Consider the following 22,658-nt stretch of genomic DNA (forward strand, 5'->3'; position numbering starts at 1 on the left):
ATCTTTCCTTATAGTTTATAGCTCAGTGTTTATGGGGCTGTAGGAACATGGGAAACATTAAAATCTCCTTTTCACCAGATTTAGCAGGCATATCTCAAACAGGCATCTGCCATTTCGGGGGCAAACAGAGAGAACATCCCAAGGACAAGGATGCTATGCAGTCCAAAGTCTATCTTGCTCTATTTTGCTTGCTAACGTTACTGCCCTTCACGTACCAAGCTGTTCCATAAACAGCAGAACCAGTAAAGCCTGGTTTTGTGTGTGTTTGTGTCCTTTGTCCCCTACGTACCCTTCACCAGTAGCTTCAGAGTCTTCCCGTATCCCCAAATAGTTTGGCTGGGTGAAGGCTCATCTGGTGCCTGGTGTGAAGATATATATCTGCTGACTGGCCATCTGGCTGTTGCCTCCTGGAGCAAGTTATTACTGCCATTTTCCTCAGTGAAGGCACTAATTTGGATTCCTCTCCTCTACCAACCTGCCAGTTTTCCGTGAAATTTGTAAGAACATACTATCTTTTGGACTTTAAGCCCAGTGTCACTTTGTCCAAAACTGGGCAGCAAATTCAGAAATTATATCTGTGTGACCAACAGAGTAAGAGGGACGCTATGCATAAGCCCTATTTCCTCTGAAAAGTAGACTAAAAATATTTAAATATTCACTGGACCAGAGACTAGAAAACCCTGGTTGTCTTCCCTCTGGCTGATTCCATAGCCTGTGCTAAGATCATCCTCACCCTGTCTATATAGCTGCATATCTGCATGAGTATAAATAAAATCATCATAAAGTCAATTATTCACAAGCCTCTAACTATATGCAAGTCATCATATATTTAAAACCTTTGTTTTGCTGCCTAGATTTCTGAATGGATTATAATTTTCTATACAGATAGATTGACACGACATTTTAAACACGCATGGTTCTCATTCATTGATTCTTTAGGGAAGCTGCATCCAACAATGAAGCAATGGCAACGATCCTTTTACAGAACTTGCTAATACAAGTAGATGAACAGCTGGACCGGGTTTCACAGGAGAAGAATCTCCTCTTGATACACAACCTGAAAAGAATCAGGAAGCTGCTGCAGGTGGGTCGTTACTTCAGATGACAAATTGCATGCTTTTACTGGTTTCTAAAGGTAGTGCCCAACCTCTGTCGAATGCAGTTTATTCCTGTGCACAGCTCAGAGCTCTCCTGATTGCTATAGACTCCAAGCAGCTATAGGAAGACCAAGCCTTCAACAAGATAATTCAAACTAATGATTCCACTGTCTGTTACTTTGTGGAACAATAATTCACATTTTAATGCACGCTGCTCAGACACAAGTGCTGTGTCTTCTTAGCTCTATGTGTATCTAAAAATAACACCGTATAGTGCTTGTAGATGTTCATGTTTATTACAAATGTAATTACCACCTTTCAGACACATACAGATATTTCACTATGGAATTAAAAAGTATATTTGGGGCTTAAAGCAGCACCCTGAAAAATGAACCCCTGTAAATCATTAGCATGTTTGCTATTTTACGCTTAGCTGAAATTATTTGTTATGAATAGCTTAAAGGATTTTCCGTTAGGCTTCTGCAAAATGATATTTATTTTGATTGGTGGAATGTTTCTCTAATAATTGTTTATCTAAGGCCAGGATTCTCAGAGTTCCACTTCATTAGTCACCTACTTCCTGACATCTATCTGTCTTCTGCATAAAACAGATATGCATCTGAGTTTAATGAAAGTTTGGGGGTTTTTATCTTCTTTGATGGTGTTTTCCATAAGTACTTAAATGACAATTACATTGCTTGCAAAACATTTTCTTTATTTGAGAGATATATATACTGGTCTGGAAAATCTTAGCATGACCTTGCCAATTATTTTGTTCTCTTTGTGGCTATGTGTCTCTCTCTCTTCTTTATCTCTAATGGTGGCCTCTTAAAAATGTGACAATATTTCCATCACTACCATTTTTTTTCTGATGTTATGCAAGCAGTCTCATGTAACTTAAAACTAAAGTTGCTTTTTGTTTCTTTTCTTGTTTGCGTACCAGCATTAGCCATAATTTCAGTACTGCTCAAACACCAAATTTATTTAACTGCTTTTGGAGTTAACTGCAGAAAGGGTTAATCCTGTTATTTCTGTCATGCTCTTGGCACACTTTACCACAGTAGGGCCGAGACAGAGCTGTGTCACCTTAGTAAAGATATTCTCCCACAGTAGCATACACATGGAAAGAGAAATCCAGGACACCGAAACGAACAGTTGCATTGGTGTATTCCTGGCTTAAAAGATTGTGTGTTTATGATTATACCATCACAATGCACACATGTGGAAGGACTGCTATATATTTACATCCAGGCTCTACAAAATTAAAGTGTCTCACTGTTCCTTCTTCCCTTTGCACCATTTATTTTATTCTAAAATTTTTACCAAAACTTCAGCTGGCAGCTCTGCACGCTCTATGAAATTTGGCATACCAAGACAAGTAATCAGGCCTTGGGCACACACATGCGTGTGTACAAAATAGCCAGCATGAAAATGGCCAGAATGAAAACCATTTCCTTTAAGTCCTGGCGTGTTTGGAAATTATATTATGATGTGCTTCCCAAAGAGCACGAAGCAAAGGAGGCTTATTCCAGAAAAGCCAGAGCAGGGGAGTTTTAAGTGATTTCTGATTAAGTGGTTTCTGAGGTGGCAAGGATCCAAGTCGCAATTCCAGAACAAGCTAAAATGCTCAGGCATCCCTGTTACAACTGTACAGCTAGGTTACAGACACCACATACCAGTTACAGCAGCAGCAGCAGGGCCAGCACCAGAGATGTTTTTTTCCTTCTCTAGATAAAGCTGCAGTAAAGGTCCATGTGGAGTAGCCTAACCCATCACTTCACTTGATTACTGGCTCTGAAAAGAAGTGCCACAGAAGTTGTGATGTGCACCAACTTGTTTTCTCTGTCACCCTGTAGCACTGTAAGGCCCTGACTTAGCAAGCTTTCTCAAGCAGCAAAGTCTTTCTGCTCCCTTGGGTTGCAAAGGTCTATGGGTTTGTGAACTTCTTGGGAGGACATGTGTGATGCTGGAATTATCTGCTTATTAAAAAGGACCTCAGTCTAGAGCTTTGCAGTAACATTTTTCCAGCTGAGCAAAAAAATACAACAGCTTTCTCCATCACTAGTAACGTTCGCCTTTCTCTATTACATCGACAGCAGATAACCTGTATTTAGATGAAAAGCCACTTGTTCAGTTTCAAAATACACATGCGAACCACCAGATACTGAACAGCACTTTCACTACTAGAGCTTCTCCTGATTTCTTATGACCTTTAGCGCTATCACCCGCAGTCTATTCTGATCTCCAAAATAACTTCTATAGGCTGGAGTAGGACCAGACTTTTGCAATGGGGTTATTATTATTATTATTTTGGATAAGGCAAATGACTTAAACTATGTCTTAAGAAATCTGTGACACAAGTATTTTGGAATTTTGTATAAAATATTATGTTGCAACTTCTAATTTTTAGAACATAAATGATAAATGCATTTTCAGACAAAGTATGGGCTGCATGTTCTATAGAGCTGCACAGGCAGTCTCCTGAGCTTCAGCTGTTAAAATTATTTCTTTATTGGTTAGGTAAGTACATCAGGAAAAAAATGCTATAGTAGTAGTAATCACCTGACATTCTATCCTTGTTATTAATTGTCAAGTATTATTAATGAACTATGAACTGTACGTGACACATAGTGTGGACAGTATCTGCTGTAATGTCCTTAAATTTGAGTATGCAAATTATGTAATTATGGGTCTAACTTTTTTAAAGCACCACTGATTGCATTTTATTGCTGAATACATGAGAAGTTTGGAACTGGGCATTTGGCTCCCTATCCACAGCTGGATGCACTCGCAGATACCCAACTCTTGCAATTTGAGCTAGTTTGTGAGAGTTTCATGAGACAACACCAGAAAAAGGTGACTGATGACACAGTACAGTGCCATAGTCCCTTTCATCCCAACATACCACCTAGGGAACAGGAGACTGGAAGCATATGCTGTAAAACTAGCGAGATTTTTCACTGACTGATGGAGGAAAGACTGTGTTCCTAAACAGGAGAGGAAGCTGCATTTGTAAACTTCTTTTCATTTCTGGTGACTCTGTGAACAGCGTTGGTTTGATTTTCTCTGAAGGTTAGTTACCATGAGCCCACCTTTATCTCTGCTTTGCTCTATAGCGCGAGCACTTCTTTGAAATTTCACAGTTCACTCCTCTTCCTTCCCCTCTATACCACACACAGATGTAGACACATGTACAGCGTGCACACACACACACAAAGCTGTTCAACCCCAACACATGATCCGAGTGCATTGTTTGTTCATTATTCTGAGCCAAATTGTGTTACAATATTAAGTAATACTTGTCAAAGTACATAATGCTGGAAACAGCATTTATCGCTAAGTATGCAGAGTAGTATGTTGAGCTATGGTATAGGTTCCCAAATGCTATGAAAATAGCAATAATAAAATAATTAAAATTAGAGAACACAGAAAAGCCATTCAAAAGCAATCTAGTTCTTGACAAAAGGCAAAATGAGGGACTAATGTTTAATTAGAAATACAACTAGATCATTAATGAAGAGCAGCCTTAGAAGAGGAAGCAATGCCCACTTTACAAATGCCTTGTGCAGCTGTTTGCTAGATAGCAAGAGACTCGTTAGGATCAAGATTCCTGGTGCTGTTACTGAATCTAGAAAGAATTATGCCTACAAATTACCAGCACCACAGCCAAGCACGCCCCATCTGAAAGATCTCCCTGGGATTCATTTTTGTTATAAAATGGGGGAAATGTTCTATTTTGAGCTTCACCTGAAACATCTTTACGTAAAAACATCTTAGTTGCTCCATGAAAATAACGATGGAAGTAGTGGAAGAAGTGAGAACTTGCCTGCCTCACACTTGCAATACAAGGCTTTGGACAATCTTAGGCATTGTGAAGGGAAAAGCGTAAAAGTCTTAGCAGGAAGATGGGGTCAGCCTAGCACCCTTGCCTTTAGGCCACAGGGACCATCCCTATTCTCTCACCATTAGAGAAATAACTATGGAATATGGCATTTCTGCTCAGGCTGTTGACATTTCCAAAATTATCTTGAGGCAAAAAGAAACATTGACCAGGAAACATGCAATTTGACAATGTTATAAGCACTTGAAAATAGTGCTGAGAAACTTAGCTAGGCAGCTGAGGTTACTGCTAGCTCTCAGTAATTTGCTTCTTTATCTATTTCGTGCTGTCATTGAAACATCACTTCTTGACATTAATCTGGTATAAATGCACATATTATATGAAAATCAGGGTCAGCATTTTAGGTTAAAATCCTTCATATTTACTTCTTACATTATTATTACTTCTCTAGTCTGTAAGTTGGATTCATTTTTATAGCAGAGCAGCCTTTTGTTGCTGTGCTGTTTGGTGGGAGACAGTACAGCACAGTCACTTGCTAAGGTTAAATTCTCTGTCCATCTTCCTACAGAACTCCTGCTCGCCCCCCGGTAGCAGTTCTGGAAAGGAAAGAGGAGAGGAAAAAATGTTTGGAGGCAGCTGGGGAAAGAGGTGGGGAAACTATATCTATTGTTCTTTCTCCTGCTTAAAATCTAGATGGAAAAAAGCAAAGCAGATTAGTCACAAAGAGATGGTTTGTGCTGTTGCCATGACAACAAAACATACAGGGCAGATGTTAAGCTCAGAATAGCTGCTTAGCACTTCTAGGAACTGAACTGTAGATGGAACGGTCTACACAACCTTAGTCCACGAACAATTACATCTCAGTTTTCAGAAGGAGTGTTTTTAAATGACAGCATACCTGTCCCTGATGTAAGCTCCTGTGCAATACACGAGTAGATTCAGAGACAACAAGACAACTGGCGAAATATAGAGACATTCACGTAAGACAGGCACTGTCCACGTTCCTGACTCACGTGCGAAAATCTTGGGTTAGGGGAGAGCAGTCGGGCTGCAGTGCACCAGGGGAGCCCAGGCTGGGAAGGCTCGGAGTAGCCACCATGCCTCAGTGTCCCACTGCTCCATTTAGGGATGGTGCTGGTGGGCAATTGCCTGCAGGTCTCTGACTAATCCAGTGATGTTCATCTCAGGGATGTTCTTTCCCCCCGACTGCAAGCTGGAAATTTGGAGCACTCAGCAGGTACCTGCTAGACAAGATGTAGCTCTGTGGGATGCAGCCTGGCCCCTGCGTGGGCTGAGGTGAGCTCCCAGGAACTGAAGAGCCACTGGCTGTGCTGGGCACTGCGATGGGTGCACAACAACTACATCAGGAAAAGGCAGAAATTCCCAGAATCGTCCTACTCATAATTGAAGCTCTCATTTATGCTCTAGTCTCAAGATAACTTTTGAAAGCAATCCCTTCTCATTAATGGCAACATGCATCTGTGTCACATCACTGTTTACGGTATTCAGGGGAAAATCTGATTACATAATTCTTCCTTTATAAAAGTGAAGTAACAGATTTCAGGAATAAGAAGGGCTGCTCTGCTCATTTACCATTGAAGCCTGAGTTAATGAGCATACTGTGTGCTCTGGGGAACAATTTGCTGTAAATAATGTATGTTCACGATATTCACTTAATACTCACAGCAGATTCCCAGGTACTGGTGAACTTTACCCACCCACCAGCCCTGCTAGAGCCTCAGATGAGAGGAGGGAGGGAAACGGGGATTCTGCCTGACTGAGCAGGTCTGGGTGCACACCAGTAACACCTTGGGGAGTGCTTACAAAGGGAGGGATCAGGCAGAAGCACCAGGTTTGCTGATTCACAGCAGTTACATCAAAACGAGCTTTGGGAAGCACTATAGTTATACTATGGAATTGGGAAATAATACTTTAGTTATATTTCTCCTACACAGCCCTACTTTTTTATGGAAAGATCTGGAATAGCATCCAAAAGTATCTTCTGTCACCTTACTCAACATATATTAACATTATGGCACTTCTTTCCATATAAAATTCACCCTGTTTCTAAGTAGTACAAACAAATAGCGTCTTACTTTACACCATGCTACTTAAAACAGTAACACAGTAGTGCATTCCTGATTCTGTTTCAGGTTCTCAGTTATACTGCCCAGCTTGTTTCCATCTGTAATGAGAACTGAACAACTTTGTGCTTTTCCAGATAGAACAAAAATGAACATATAAAAGTTTTTTAGTTCAGATGACTGTTTACCCAAGTCACTGTACCAGAAGGGTACATGCATGAGGGATCCTAAGATTATTTATTTCAGTACATCAAAGAAAATGGACAAAATAGCATTAGATCTGAACTAGAACATTCCAGTTGGTACTTAACAAACAATTCTAATAAGCACCGTGCTGAGAAACAGTTGCGAAGAATGGAAACATAGCCATTGATGTTTACGTTGCAGTTTCCTGTTAAAGCTTACAACAGGATGAGAATGGAACAAAATAGAGAAAGTTTCTAATACACCACAAAAGATCCCTTTCAAAATGTTATTTATATGTATTTAGCACTCATGTAACCTGCCAGATCAACAAAGCAACAAATTATAGTAGGAAATGTGTTTTGAACCAGTGTGTCCTGCTGTCTAATACAATTCAGACTGATTTTTCATATTAGCATCTTGCCCCCAGTGAGTTTTCCAGTTCAACCATTAAAGCTGTTTACAAAAAATTTTGGTATACAAATGAGAAACCTCACACAGAAGACTGTATGCTAAAGCAGCTAGCTGTCTGCTGTTACCGATTGCAGGCTGGCAACTGCACATCAGCTAATAAAGATCTTTAAAAATGATTGATACAAGACTGAAAAAAGGCTAGTTATTAGAAGTAAAATATTTTGAGTTCCTAGTTATTATTTAAAAAACACAACTCTAAGTTTATAAACATTTCAGTTTGTTTTTGTAGAACGAGTAAGAGTTAACTTACAAACAGAACTAAAAATACAAGCAAACAAACTAAACCACCTCTTGTGGGCTTTGTTCATTCTGGAGTATTAAGGGCCCAGCTGCAGTCAAACATCTGCCTGAGAGATTAGTTAATAGTACTCAGGTCTTTGTGTCCAGAAGATGGGAGGCAGGGCAGGGGGGGCAGGAATCAGTCCTCTCTCTCCTTCACTGTTTTACCCTTTTTCATAGAGAACACTGTACTTTTATTTATTCTGAAATAAATCTCATTTAAATAAGAAGCATCACTACATTATTCATCCCCCCTGGCAGCACAGCTCTACTGTCTGATGATGAGATGTACAGACGTATTTGCTGTAGCTGTATCTCACCCTACCTGCTTAGAAATCTGCTGTTTCTGTAGACTGTTCCTTGACTGGTTTTAGTGTCTGCTTGGAGAGACTCAGCAGTGGAATTCTGGGGGCAAACTGGGGATGGAAAACAACACCTCTGTCTTCACAGCCCGTTCACTGTGCTTTTACAGCTTTGCCTACTGCAACTTGGTTGCACATGCCCTAAAAAAATGTACGGTCTTTTGGCAATTATGCATTATATGATACGAGAAAAGCAGAACTACAACACCACAGACCTATGTATTAGGATTTCCCACACATCATAGGAGTTGTCTAAAACAATGAGGTTGCCTTTAAGTTCTCTCATGTATTTTGAGAGGGGGAAGGGGAAATCTAAAAATAAAAGTCTAACAGGAGCAGTCTAAATAGTGTCACAGGTACTTCCTCTTGAAGACCCAGATAAAACAGAGCCACCTTTCTAGTAGAAAAAGATTGTTTAGTAAGAACACCACCTCTTTAAATATAGGCTTTCAGAAAACCTCCAAGCACCTTACTTATATCAGGGTAACACAAAGACTGACTCTCTGTATTCTATTACTATCTTCATTAGACTTTCTGCCTGAATGCATAAACAAAGGTAGAAAACAAATCAAGGCAAAATGTTTGTTGTATTTGAAGGCGAAAATGGGAAATAAGTGTGTATGGTTATGCTTTCCCACCCACACATTTCTTTTAGATACACAACCATACCAAAGTTTTTTTTCTTTCAAAAATGAAATGATAGACAGCTTTTTTCTCCCTGTTTTTTAATTACATGAAAGATGAGATATCTGCTTATCTAGAAAGATGCTGAGTATCAGACTTAGTAAAATAAGCATATCACAAGTAAGCAACAGGGAAGGAAATGTACTTTTGCTTGACTTTGTAATCTTGTTTCCTATTTCTCCATGTCCCACCTCCCTTCCATCAGCTGCTTTAATTATTCATTCAACTTCAACAAATACATCAACAGTCATACTAGTTACCCATTCCATGCCTTCAAGTAAAGCTGTTATTGTATACAAGTAAAAGGCTCAAGCAGGGTCTTTCTAGCAGAAAGAAGAAAAAATACAGCTGATGTTTTTGAGAGTTAAAAAAGAAAGAAAAAAAAAGAGAAAAGCAGGGAAAAAACCAACCAAATTTTGAAGTGCTTTTTCAGAATTAGCAAGCACTAAAACCTACTCAAGTCCTTTTTAGGTCACCTTGAAAACCAGGAGATAACCAGGTGAACCCCTGACTGACTTCCTAAAGGTTGCACAGCACATCCTTCTATATTACAAGTGGAGACCACAGTCACTAATACCTAATCCTCTACTTTAATCACTGAAAACAGCATCAGGATACTCAAGCAGTACATATATAGTATTCATTTATAGATGTGCACAGTATATAGAGACCTCTGACACATGAAAAGAAAGCTGCCCACTATTACTGTGTTTGGGAGCGATCCACTTGGTGATGGAGCTGCCCACAGGAAAATAAGCTAAATTTTGGAAAATTAAAAAAATGGGAAGAAGAGTAAGAGAATGATTCTCTGGTCTAAGTTTCTTCATTCATCTCAGGAAAAGCAGTAAATTTCAGATACTAAAACAACAGTTGTTTGGTGTTCTTTTTAAAAGCACATGTATTTTAAAGTGTCATAATATGTATTTTAAAGTTTCTCCATGATCTTGCAACTTACAGAATCAAAACTTGCATTTGCCCATGCAACTGTTTCATGCATCTTAACATATCCCAAATAGTTCAAAGCTGGTTTAAAATTTGGCTAAAGGGTCTAAACTCTGCACACTATGATGTATTAGTTATTTTTGCAGAAATGCCTCTTTGTTTTTCTTCATGATCTAGTAAGACACTATCACAACAGATGTCTCTGGAGTAGAAAGAGTACATGCTGGACAGCGGTCAGAAGGTTTCCTCCCAAGGAAAGATCATCAGCATTCAGAGGAAATTTTCACCTGTTCAGAATGAAAGCTTGATTTCCCCCATTTGCTTAAATTTAACATCATGCAGGTAGTTATTGAGAAGAAGCCAGTACAAATAAGATTATTTGTTGCAAATCATGATATGGAAGACCTCATCAAACCAGAAGAGAGAAGAAAGAAAATTTCTAAGAACAACAGAATTACAGTAATATTAGCAGATAAGCTTAATGTTTCCATTTGAAACTTCAGATGAAAAGTGAATCCTCAATTTCTCTTTGTTAGTATCTATCAAAAGACAATTATAAGTTTTCTCCATAAATATCTAAACTTCATAATACATTTTTGCATAACCACAGAATCCACACCCTTCCTCCTTTCCTGGCTGCCAGCGCTCATGTCACACTATGTTAGGATTCCCCCGTCTCAAGCCTTGTTTTGGTTAAATTTCCTTTATTTTCCAAATTATACTACTCTTGCAATGATAGGAAATAATTTTCAATTAATCATTCAGAAGCCAAGGTCATCTTGAGCAAATTCTGCTCTCAAACAAAGACAAAATGGAAGTGCAGAACAGCAGGAGCTGGCAGTAGATGAATAAGGGAACACCGAGTGGCACGTTCTGGAGTGTCATTACCTCTGAGAAGCACAAAACATGGGGTGAAAAAACTCAGTGTCATTATTTTGATGGAGTCAAATACATTGGTTATTGTGACTTTTAGCAATTATCGTTATTTAATAAGTCACAATTATTGAGATATTTAATGTTACAACTTGATTATCAATTTATTATTGAGTTGCAATCCACCTGCTAGGTTATGGCAAAAGAGGCTATTGATACAGCATATATTGTACAAATATAGCTGTTGTAAGAGAGAGAGCTCAAGACGGACAGAAGGGGATGCCTGCTCAGGCTGTGGTACACCACTCAGCTCTGTGCCAGCTGTCCGGCATTCAGAGCATCTGTCTGTCAGAAAGGCAAGGCCCGACCCTAGCCTTTGATCGCAAGCGTTCATACTGCAGATCCAGCCCTATTCCAACTTTTGTCTGAGGGGCTGCTGCTCCAGGAGGGCAGGTGGCAGTTCTCTGTAGACCTGCTTGGTGTCTGCTCAAACTGAATCAAGTTGAACAAGCACCAGACAGGCACAAGTATGGGAATCACTATGGGCACAGCTTATTACTAGAGCTTCATGAGTTAGAAAAGAAGGGGGGGGGGAGTGAATTTCCACTTCATCTCTTGATTCAGATGGTTTTCTGTTAATGAAACAAAGAAAAAGAGAGAGAGAAAGAGTTTTTTTAAAGTTTTGCATATGAATAGTATCTAGAAATGCTAGGAAAGTCCCTAATACCTGGCATTTTTTGTGGGGGATTTTAAAACATCCCACTGTCAGAAGATTTTTTTTTTTAAGTGCCTCTTCTACATAAATGCATTTTCCAGCTCCAAGAAAGGATTTGTATTTCTTCTTGACTTTTTAAAATAGCTTTTGTTTGACTCCTTTTTGTCACAGGGCAAAGACAAAAGGCAACCATCAACCCTTAGAGTGCTCAAGTTCTGTTGGGCAGTGGTAAGCCAGGACTAAACACTCCTCAAGCTTTGTAGCTTCAGATAGCCTGCAGATACCAACATGTGGTATGGTCCTCATATACTAGCCACCTACGTGGAAGATGGGACCTTGTTTTACCAGTTAAAAATAACAGCAACAAGAAGAAATTAACAGATATTAACTGAGGAATTAACATGCATATCCATGGATTTACACCAGTCACAGATTTCTCACCACAGCATTCATCCCAAGCCTTATTAACACAGGACTTTTTTTCCCCTCTAATCAAGGTGCAGGTAGATGAGACTGGCTTAGCTATACAACTGACCGCAGCTGAAACAAGGCAGGCCTGTTCTCCCCTCACCCAGCCAACCTCTCCTGCCTTCACATGCACTAGTCCTTAACAATAAACTCACCCTTTACTGAGTAGTTTCAGTCCACTGAAGAGCAGAAAACCCATCCAGCAAAAAAGCACAAGTGGTTTCCACCTCAGTTAGCAATCTGGATTGGCTTGCTAAGGAGTCAGACAGGCACTGGACTGGCAGGAGACAAGAGCTGGCACCTCACAGCCAGGAGCACAACCATTCTTTGCAGCAATTAATTTGCTCTGGCTGTTGCTGTTGGACCCTACTTTTACCTTACTTCCTCATGAAGCTCCACGCAATCATTTACAGGAAGATGAGAGCCATTTCCCATGTTCCTGTATTCCCTTCCCAAAGTTTATTCTTTTATTCTATGCAGAGACAGCTTGGGAATACACTCAATAAAGGGGACTACAGATATATTCCTGGACCTGAAGTTCAGTTGTGCTGAAGTTACTACCCTTATAGCCAAGAAGCTGGCAGGAAGAAACAAGTAATGGCAGATCTTTGGCATTTTTGTTTGACATGGAAACCAGCAGTGTATCCTTAATGTTAAACCCCCCGACACTGCCCAGCAAGGAGCAGGCAGGGAGGGAGTGCTTAGTGTTTCATCTGAGACAGTGTGTGTCCTGGGGTAGTATTACTCACCACTTTTTTTTTCCAGAGAAACTCCTGAAATCACAGTCTAGTCCATAGCTCCTGTTCTGCATGGTAATTGACACAGATGATTGCTGGAGTAAAGCACCACCCTGAACTGCTTTTAAAGAGATCAAAGGAGGCACAGCACTAGGACTACTTTGGGTGTGCACTGGTTGCACTGTGGGGCATGTATTTTGTCTTGGGAAGACTTCAGAAACCCTAGAAACGTTAGAAAGCTGTTTCATTGCTAACAATGCCATGGCAGTCAAAGCTTCTCTAGAAGGGAACATTTTGTACATCAGTTATTTAGTTTTAAGAGTCCTATGTCTTTCACCTTAGTCTCTACCTGGAACCACAGTATAACCAACAGCACGGTATGTAATACCAAGCAGCTCAAACCAAGTCTCCATGATTAAAATCATCATTTTTTTTATACAATATTTATTTCCCTTGTAATTTAAGTCAAAAGATACTATGAAAAAGTCTTTCCAATTACTTAGATTTTGTGCAAAAGCACCCAGGAAATGATTCAGTTTTGTCTGTCTAGTAAAAAGTGTTAGAAATATATGTTCACTGTCATAGTAGTAGTTGGCATATAGAAGCAGTGTGTTCACAACTATGAGATGTGTTCACACCCTGGTTTCTAATGCAATTGGTATGAGATATCAAAGGCAAATACAGCCTCAGTTTAAGTATGTGTAAACTCACTGTGCCACATTCAGAGAAAGCAAGAATAAATGAAGTTTTGAGTACCAGCAAAATATGATGAGAATAAAAACTAATCAGAAAGGGGGGAAATAGAACAAGTCCAGAACTGGGAACCATACAGGAAAAGAAATGAACTGGATTAATTCTAATGAATGGCCGAAAACTGTATGAGCACTGAATAAAGGCCATCTGAATGAACGATACATGAATACTGAATAAAAGGCATGAAGGATATTGAGAAACACTGAACAAATACATGACGATGAAAGAAGCTGCTTGAGAGTCCTCAATCATTCCAATTTGATAAATACAACACAAATCAATATTAGTTCAAATTGTGCCCAGTCCTCAGTCATGCATCAGCAATTCTGCACCTCATTTATGATAGTGTAAAAATACAGACATTTTTTGGTTCTTTGGCTTGAGACAAGAGTTGCTTCTTCCTTCATCTTAGGCACATTATCTGTTGAAGTTGAAAAATTGTTCATAGACATTAAAATTTAAGTCTTCTGCCTTATGCTGAGGAAGATTTTTTGCTTGCATCATTACCATATTGATATGCTTACAAATTTTTGTTGGCAGAAGTGCTGCATGCTCTTAGCAACATCCTATTGAAAATGGAAGTCGTGATAAAATCATGCACAGGACAGACTGACAGGAAAGCCCCTTCAAAACAGCTGTGTTAGGAGTGGAGCAATTTGATCTTCAAGTTATGTACATCTCAGAGTTGTATCTTTATAATCTCCATAGAACAGTGTTAAGAATAATTTATGACAATGGCAGTCACTGATGTTGCACTGCAAGGCTGAACCAGCACTAACAAAGGGCAAGAACAGTAGGGGAGTCTTTACCACCCACAGCAACCTGTAGCTCATAGACACTGAAGCACATTGTTTGCGATTGCCAGAGGGACACCCTGAATTCTGAGTTTTTAAAATTTGTATTTGCTCGTGCTTGCAGGGCAAATATCATGGTAATCCCATGCATATAGCAGTGATCATCTCAAACTGTTTAAGAGAAGAAAGAAGAATATTGGCTGCAGCTAGCATGCCTGTACAGGTAATGAATTACATTTCATTAATCTGCTCCATGTTAATCTGCTCACATGCTTTTAGGACCAAATCCTGTCCTCTCATTCCACTGGAGTGATTTGTGTGCACTAGGGGTTGCCAAACATTGCCATTTAAACTCATGTTTGTACTTCATTAGCGGCTCTACAGCTGCAAACATTGCTGTAAGTGAATTCCATGTCACAGCTAATCTTCAAAGACTTTAATCTGTGGGAAAGGCTTTAAAGAGATTATTCTTTGCAAAACAGATGTGTATATTTTAAATTCTGCAATGCATTAATTCAGATTAATTATGCAATGCAAAAGACATTCCATCTGATATGTTGCAAAGGCGTTGATATTTTTTATGTTGTTTGAAGAAAGAAACTTTAACACATAAAACCTATTTTTGGGAAATTGTTACATTGTTAAAAGCCAGATAGAATTTTTAAGTCAAATGTGTTCTTTTTAATCACCTGTGGATGTAATACATATTCTTATTTGAGTATTGTGACATGGGTCTTTTTTTAGAAATCTAATAATTTTTGTTTCAGTTTCTTTAATATACTAGATGGTTAATGTTTGCGGTATACCCACACCCTTTCACCTTTCGGATTTCAAAGTTAAAGCAGCATGTTTTTCAAATCTGTGGAACTAAACAGATTTATCTGTTTACACCAGTCTCCAGCTGGTTGAAGACCAGCTTCTGAATTCCCTCTCTATGCTAGAACTTGCAGTACAGTTACTGTCACTCATTTTTATTACTCGTTCACCTGTTATCTATTCCATGTGTTCCAGGGACCGCTGGAAAAGTCTCTGCAGAACTCCGTGGTTTCAGAACGACAAAGAAACGTAGAACACAAAGTGTCAGCCATCAAGAACAGCGCTCAGGTATTTTTTTGTCCTGTTTGCTGTTTACACAGCCATGATTTTCATACAGACATACCCAAACTATCTTTAAGCTGGGTAGCACAAATACTTTTGCTAACAAGCTGCGTCAACCATTTTCCATCATTCTGAGGACCTCAGCCCACAGTAGCTTACTCAGGACATACCTGGATTCTCAGGTTTTTACAGCTGCTCTGGCTTCAATGTGAGAGCTACCTATTTAAAAGCTATCACACTCATCCCTATGCCGAGTTGCAGGCAGATCACTGAGTGCAGTAAGAACATACTTACTGTCTCTAAAAAGATGTGAGGTTCAGTAAACGTATTTGTGCAACTTCACCTCTTTTAGTTGGGTCAGCAGTAGCTAGCCTTCGTGACCGCTGACTCACGTACCAAGACCTTTGTAAAGCTGAAGGCTGCGTGACATAATTACATGTTTTGGAGAAGTCAGGAGAGAAGAACATTGGGAGCTGATGGTAACAATTCTCCAGGACTTTCCCATACCATTGCAGGGCAGAGCTGGGCTGAGCCAACCTGTAGCTATGTCCCATAGAGACCTTGAAAGCTTAGTCAGAGAATACCTGCCTGTCCAGTTCAAGGCAGGATAAGGATTCAGATTACCTATGGCCTTTTTGCTGTCCCAGCCCCACTTTAAGCTTTGCAGCGGTCTCAGTGTAGAAGGTATATTTGAAATACCTGTCCATATGCTGTTCAAGAGCAACACTTCAAGAGGTCCTAGTAGCATTCATCAGTGTCAAGAAGGGTTAGAGAGGTGAAACCCTTAAAAGGATAAAGCTAGCTTTAGAAGAATGTGATACTAGATCACTATCTATGTATGACGTTATAAGATAAGAGTTGCAGAGCAAAAGCAGACAAAGCTGCAACCCAGCAGCCTACCACGTTCCTCCTTCTGCCTGTGTGGGGAAGCACAGCCATCCCTGAGAGACCAGTGAAAATGAGAACGATTTCTAGATACAAGTCTTTTTTAGTAGATAATTAAGTTGCACACAGAAATCAGCCAGCTCCTTGTGTATGTAATTTCATACCTTACACATATACTTTGAAAGTTTATCTCCAAAATAAAGAGGAAACCATAATGGCTAATTCTGTGTGTCATAATTTAGCAAAGGAGGTTTTGTATTTTCACAGATGCTTAACATGCACATCTCAGGGAACTGAAAAGGATTGTTTATGAGTTGTTGGCAGAATCAAGGCTTCCTATAAACAGCACAGAAACAGACCTTCGAAGCAAAACAGATTATTTTCTACAGTTTTGTTTTCCTTCTTTTGATGTGTCTTTTTTGAATTATCAGTGTTTGGTTACTAGAAAACACCTTCTAAACTTTTTGCAGTACATATGAAAAAAAAACCTTCCAAAAAGCCAAAGCAGCAAAAACATTTAATTTCTTTACCCAAATTCTTAAGTAATTCTCTAAATAAAGTCCCTGGGCTCTGCTCCTGTCTCTGGCTCCATCTTTCTTGGCTTTGCACACCCCATTCCAATTTGCATTGAAGTCAATGCAAAATTATCCATTTGCCGTGCTTTAAAGTTCCAAGAAGAGAGTTACATTGTTGGCATAATAATTTCAATTTAGCTTAGGCTAAACGTAATCAAAAAAACTTTCCACTGTGTCATTGAATGAGTAAACAAGAAGTGGTTAAGCTGTATCAGCTACTGTTTGACTGTGAGAGAGAAGATAATAGTTGGCTTTCTGAACAAGTAAAATAAATCTGTAGTCATAAATGTGCATTTATAATTCAATCGTCTTTTTTAAAGTTTACAAGATAGTAAACCAGAGTTCCCAGAACTGCTTAAGGATTTTCAAATGGTAGGAAAGGAAAATACTACGTTATGCATTTGTCCATTACAAAACAAATTCCTTTTTATGTCACTGTGAACACTCTAATAATTTTACTTTCTTTTCCCTGGGAAAGATGACTGACCAAGATGTCAAATACTTGGAAGACTTGCAAGAGGAATTTGACTTCAGGTATAAAACAATACAAAGCTTAGGTAAGAGTTTTTATAATAATTTTTAGATTCTTTAAGAAAAGGCTGATTCCACAGCTAGACCCCAGTATCAGGGGTTTTTTGTGCGTTACTCAGATAATATATGTAAACATAAAGATGGATTTTTAATTTATATAAAGTTATAGTCTTGGAACATAACAACTGTCTTGGGATTACGAGGGTAAAGAAGATCTTGTTGAGCAAGAGTTATTTTCTATAGATAAGCTGCATGAAAAGTAGTAAATTTCTTAATTTAAAGAACCTATTTTTCAATTTCCTTACCTTTGACATGGCCCTTCCTTGGCAGGATGTGGAAGCCTCTTCTTTCCCAGAGTAGAATTGTGCAAAACTGATTTTTTAGCCTCTGACTTGGCTTTTTGTTCTTTTTTTGACCACAGTGGTGATAACGAGCTGGTAAGCACTCTGAATGCATGTTTGACCAGCCTATGATAGTTGAGATCTGCACATGGCAATAGTCCTTGCACGATCTCTTTCAGAAAAGAAACTGAGGTCCACTTGTGTCTGCTCAGATATCTTCGTATTATCTCCCTTTGAACATGCAAAGATACTGGGCTTGAAATGTCCAAGTTCTTAAACAATCCTATATGTTTAAGGCTGGATAGGGCCAGGCATTCAGAAGAGATCAAGTTGCCATGGTTTAATAAGTCATTAGTCATCAGGCCAATCTTAATCATTGACCATGCAGATGATTGAAGCCTACCCCACTTGCAAAATAAAACATGCTTACATAAATGACTTTCGGGGCTTAAAATTTCACTATGTCAACAAATGCTCTACACCAGCACAGCCAGGTTGCAGTACCTTGCAATGTGCGTGAGCAATTGCTGTGGCTGAGCTGACCATCAGTTACTTGTCTGCCTCCATTGAAACCTCTCCCCTAACATAATGGGAAGATGGCAATCCAGAGCTTAGCAGAGACACAGTTGGCATCAATTTCTTTTTTGAAGGTAGCATGAAAGATGCAAGAAGAGCAAAAGGTGGGGGAAGGTGAGGGCGGAGGAAGAGCTGCATATGAAAGAGCATGGGGCAAGCTAGGGGAAGCTTGAAACTAATGCATGATCCAGAGAAGGAAAAAAGTTACAAGGAGGGGGAAATACCCAGCGATCAGTACTCCTGGCTGCTGAAATCCCCGTAGCGATGAAGACTTTATATCTGTTTCAAATACCTAACCTCCATTCTCTCAGCCAGACGCGTAATTCACATCAAGTCCAAAGAGCTTTAGTCTAACTGCTGACACCTCAAGCATATTTCAGTAGTGTACAGGTCAATCATTGATCCAAGCCAGATGCACATAATGCACATGAGTATGCACACGAATAAGAAATTTATAGATTTCCAGGTATCATCCGTATGTTTTCCACCGTTTCCTGTTCCGCATACACATCTAAAGAGTGGAGTCATAAAACCTTATCTTGAACTTGTACTGAAGTTAGTCCATTCAAATGAAATACACTATTACATAATCTACCGATGTCTGCAGTTTATTTTTTCACTAGTTCATGCTGCAGTCTGGTTGTGGTTTCTTCCCCTCCTCCCCTTATAAACATGCACACGCACCCACACGCACATTTATACTGATTTTTTTTTTCATCCCCTGCAGAGCAGAGCGACAAAAACAGTGCCCTCATTAAACAGGAAATGTTGGCGTTGCAAGCGATGCTCAATACTTTAGACTACAAGAGAAAGGTTAGTGACATGCTTTGTCATTTGTGGTTCATTTGCTTTCTCCCCTTATTCCCACACCAAATACTCAAATGCGTATGTGTGCCTTTTTTAATTCTCCTCTCAGAAGAACAGACAAATAACACAGGAGTTAAAACTTGACAAAAGGTTTGGGTGGGTATGGGTGATTTTGACTAGCAATTAAGAAATTGGCAGTTAAGTAACAGTTTAATGGTTCTGCACACCATAGAAGCGAGGCGAGGATATCGCTTCACAGGACTTCTTATGTACTGTGCTAAATGGATAACTTAGCTGGCAATCTGTAGTTTTTAAAGTAAATAAAAAGTATTCAAAGTAAATGTAATCTAATAATTGCAAAGAAAATAAAACAAACAAAAAAACCCACAACACTCCAACAACCCACCAATGGTATCTCGCTCTGTTCAGCAACTGAGACTTGCAAATGCAACAAATATTCCCCTGACCACTTCTTTGCTGGCACAGAAAACAGTCCACTTAGGCAATTTGTTTGAGTCCATGTACTTTTTACGGTTAAAAGCAAGCAAGCAAAAAAACCAATGCACTGGATATGATGCAAAACAAAAGGAGAACTTCTTAACCTTGACAGAGCTTGCAAGTGTCAACCTCCTGGAGGTGTTATGCCCACAAAGAATGCAGTAATCCTCCCTCCCTCGACTTCCTCCCCCTCAAAACCAAAAAGTTTTACTGAGGAAGAATTCACAGAGATTCAGGATTAATTTCAGCTATAATGCGTGATAATTCCAGTCACCTCTGAGTTAGAGACTGAAGTGGTAGGGGCTAAATATAGTGACTTTCAAAATAATTGAAAAGAAATGTAATCAGGATTTTATGATACCTGTGGTCAGTTTGTGACACCTTTCCTATTTTACAGGAAGTACTCAGTAAAATAGGGCGTGTGATTCATGAAATCGACATGCTCATGAGCAACATGCTGACTGAAGAGCTGCTAGACTGGAAGAGACGGCAGCAGATTGCCTGCATTGGGGGTCCTCTCCATGGTGGGCTTGATCAGCTCCAGAACTGGTAAACTTGCCTTGAGCTTGTGTTTCCACTGAAAACCACAGGAAGTCTGCTGCACATGAAACGATCGTTCCTTTCCATCAGTTGCCTTGCTACCTTGCAACAGCAGCAAATTCATTAGCAGCTAAGCAAGTAAATAACTAAAAATGCAATTTGTTTTGGTAGACAACATTTGCCATGCAGAATTAATAACATTACAGTGAACTGCTGTGCCTGAGCCATGGCAGTCGCTCTTTTTTTGGTTTGACAGTTGTTCCAGATACATGATACATACCCTCTTGGGAGTTTTGCTTGAGTAAGAACTGTGCTGACTGAGTTTGTCACTGAGGACAGTGGGAGTTTTGTCTAGGCAGGAGCTGGGTAGACACTTTATGCTTTGACTCACTACATACATCCCTCCTCCAGACTTCAAACTACGCAGGAATTGAATAGCAGTAGTCTCTGCGGTGGCAATTTTAAAGGTGATTGCAAATAAAAATAAAATAGCATTATATTTAAAAAGATAATGCAGCCAGAGAATGTCAATGTCCTAGTCATTTCTCTCCCATCAAAATTCTCTGTTGGAATAGATGAAGTAAGAAGAAAGAAGAAAAAAGGAAGGAAAACAACCAAGAACCTTTTTAGCTTTGAAGGAAAAAAAAAGTACTTTTTGCCTTTTTTGTGTTGGTTTTTTTCCCCACTGAAGTATTTTTTTTTTCCAATGAAGATGTTAAAAAGAGCTTTAAAGATCATAGAATCATTTAGGTTGGAAAGGACCTTTAAGATCATCGAGTCCAACTGTAAACGTAGCACGGCCAAGTCCACCACGAAACCATGTCCCTAAGCACCACATCTACACAGCTTTTAAATACCTCCAGGGATGGTGACTCCACCACTTCCCTGGGCAGCCTGTTCCAGTGCTTGACAACCCTTTCGGTGAAGAAATTCTTCCTAATACCCAATCTAAACCTCCCCTGGCACAACTTGAGGCCATTTCCTCTTGTCCTATCACTAGTTCCTTGGGAGAAGAGGCCAACCTCCACCTTGCTACACCCTCCTTTCAGGTCATTGTAGAGAGCGATCAGGTCTCCCCTCAGCCTCCTCTTCTCCAGACTAAACAACCTCAGCTCCCTCAGCTGCTCCCCATCAGACTTGCGGTCCAGGCCCTTCACCACCTTTGTTGCCCTTCTCTGGACGTGTTCCAGCGCCTCAAGGTCTTTCTTGTAGTGAGGGGCCCAGAACTGGACACAGCACTCAAGGTGCAGCCTCACCAGTGCCGAGTACAGGGGGACAATCACTGCCCTGGTCCTGCTGGCCACACTGTTTCTGATATGGGCCAGGATGCTGTTGACCTTCTTGGCCACCTGGGCACACTGCTGGCTCATGTTCAGCCAGCTGTCGACCAACACCCCCAGGTCTTTCTCTGCCAGGCAGCTTTCTAGCCACTAGTCCCTAAACCTGTAGCGTTGCATGGGGTTGTTGTGACCCAAGTGCAAGACCCGGCACTTGGCCTTGTTGAATTTCATACAACTGGCCTCAGCCCATCAATCCAGCCTGCCCAGATCCCTCTGCAGAGCCTTAAAATGTGATTTTATACACACATACTCTATTAAACTATTAATAAGTGTGTTTGGATATGATTTTCCTTATTGTTTTTACACTTCCTCAGTCTTGGTAACTTGCTCATTTTATAGAAATACTATCCTTTTAAAGAGTACACTTTGCAAAACTACTGAGCTGTAGGAACGAACTAAAATTGGCACAAGTGCCCTGCATTTAAAACATCAGGACCATGTACATATTTCTTCCAAATAATCACAGACAGTGTGCATTGCTGTTGATGAGACCTGTTGCATAAATAGTTATCTTTGAAAATAAAGTAGGTAATTTGCCTGATGTATTTATATACTTCTGTAAACAAAAGACGAACAGACACGAGTTTGGATAAAGCTAGAAAGCACCAATCAGTACTGATTCTGATTTCCCTAAGCAAGAACTTCAGTAGCCATTATGTTCTAAGAAACGGTTTACATGAAAGATTGCAAACTAATCTTTTGTCTTGCCATAGTTTCACGCTGTTGGCAGAGAGTCTCTTTCAAGTTAGAAGGCAACTAGAAAAACTGGACGAACTGTTGACCAGACTGACTTATGATGGGGACCCTATCCCAGTGCAAAGACCTCAGCTGCTGGAAAAAGTCAACTTTCTGCTCTATAATCTTTTCCGGAAGTGCGTAAGCCATTGTCAGTGTACATCACTTTACCTGAACGGACACAAATTTATTGGCAACAATGAGACCAGACGGTTAAGAAGGAAAAAAAAAAGTTTGAGTCTCTAAAGATCTTAAAGTCTGAGTTTCCAATATAAGCTGTCATCAGAACTCCTAGAAGCTGAAGGTGCCAGGCAGCTTCTTGTTAAGGGTTTGTGATCAAGTTCTGACTCCAAGCAAACACACAAAATCCACTTATTTCAGTAGGAGTTATGTACATACTTCTGAGAAAAGGGGGGGGGGGGGGGAGGGCGGGTGTTTGCTTTACG

General features: G+C 39.8%; 1 protein-coding gene across 1 annotated transcript in view; it reads left to right on the plus strand.

The window, feature by feature from the left end:
- The window catches only part of STAT4 (signal transducer and activator of transcription 4), a 40,033-nt gene that overhangs the window by 761 nt on the left and 16,614 nt on the right, over positions 1–22,658 (plus strand). Inside the window, exons 2-8 of the mRNA XM_009709183.1 lie at positions 940–1,084; positions 14,411–14,509; positions 15,298–15,390; positions 17,323–17,401; positions 19,020–19,105; positions 19,995–20,146; positions 22,191–22,349. Coding sequence (XP_009707485.1) covers positions 940–1,084; positions 14,411–14,509; positions 15,298–15,390; positions 17,323–17,401; positions 19,020–19,105; positions 19,995–20,146; positions 22,191–22,349 — 813 coding nt within the window. The remainder of the gene's footprint in view (positions 1–939; positions 1,085–14,410; positions 14,510–15,297; positions 15,391–17,322; positions 17,402–19,019; positions 19,106–19,994; positions 20,147–22,190; positions 22,350–22,658) is intronic.

The sequence above is a fragment of the Cariama cristata genome, unplaced genomic scaffold, assembly GCF_000690535.1.
Source record: "Cariama cristata isolate BGI_N322 unplaced genomic scaffold, ASM69053v1 scaffold35671, whole genome shotgun sequence".
NCBI classification, from domain to species: Eukaryota; Metazoa; Chordata; class Aves; order Cariamiformes; family Cariamidae; genus Cariama; species Cariama cristata.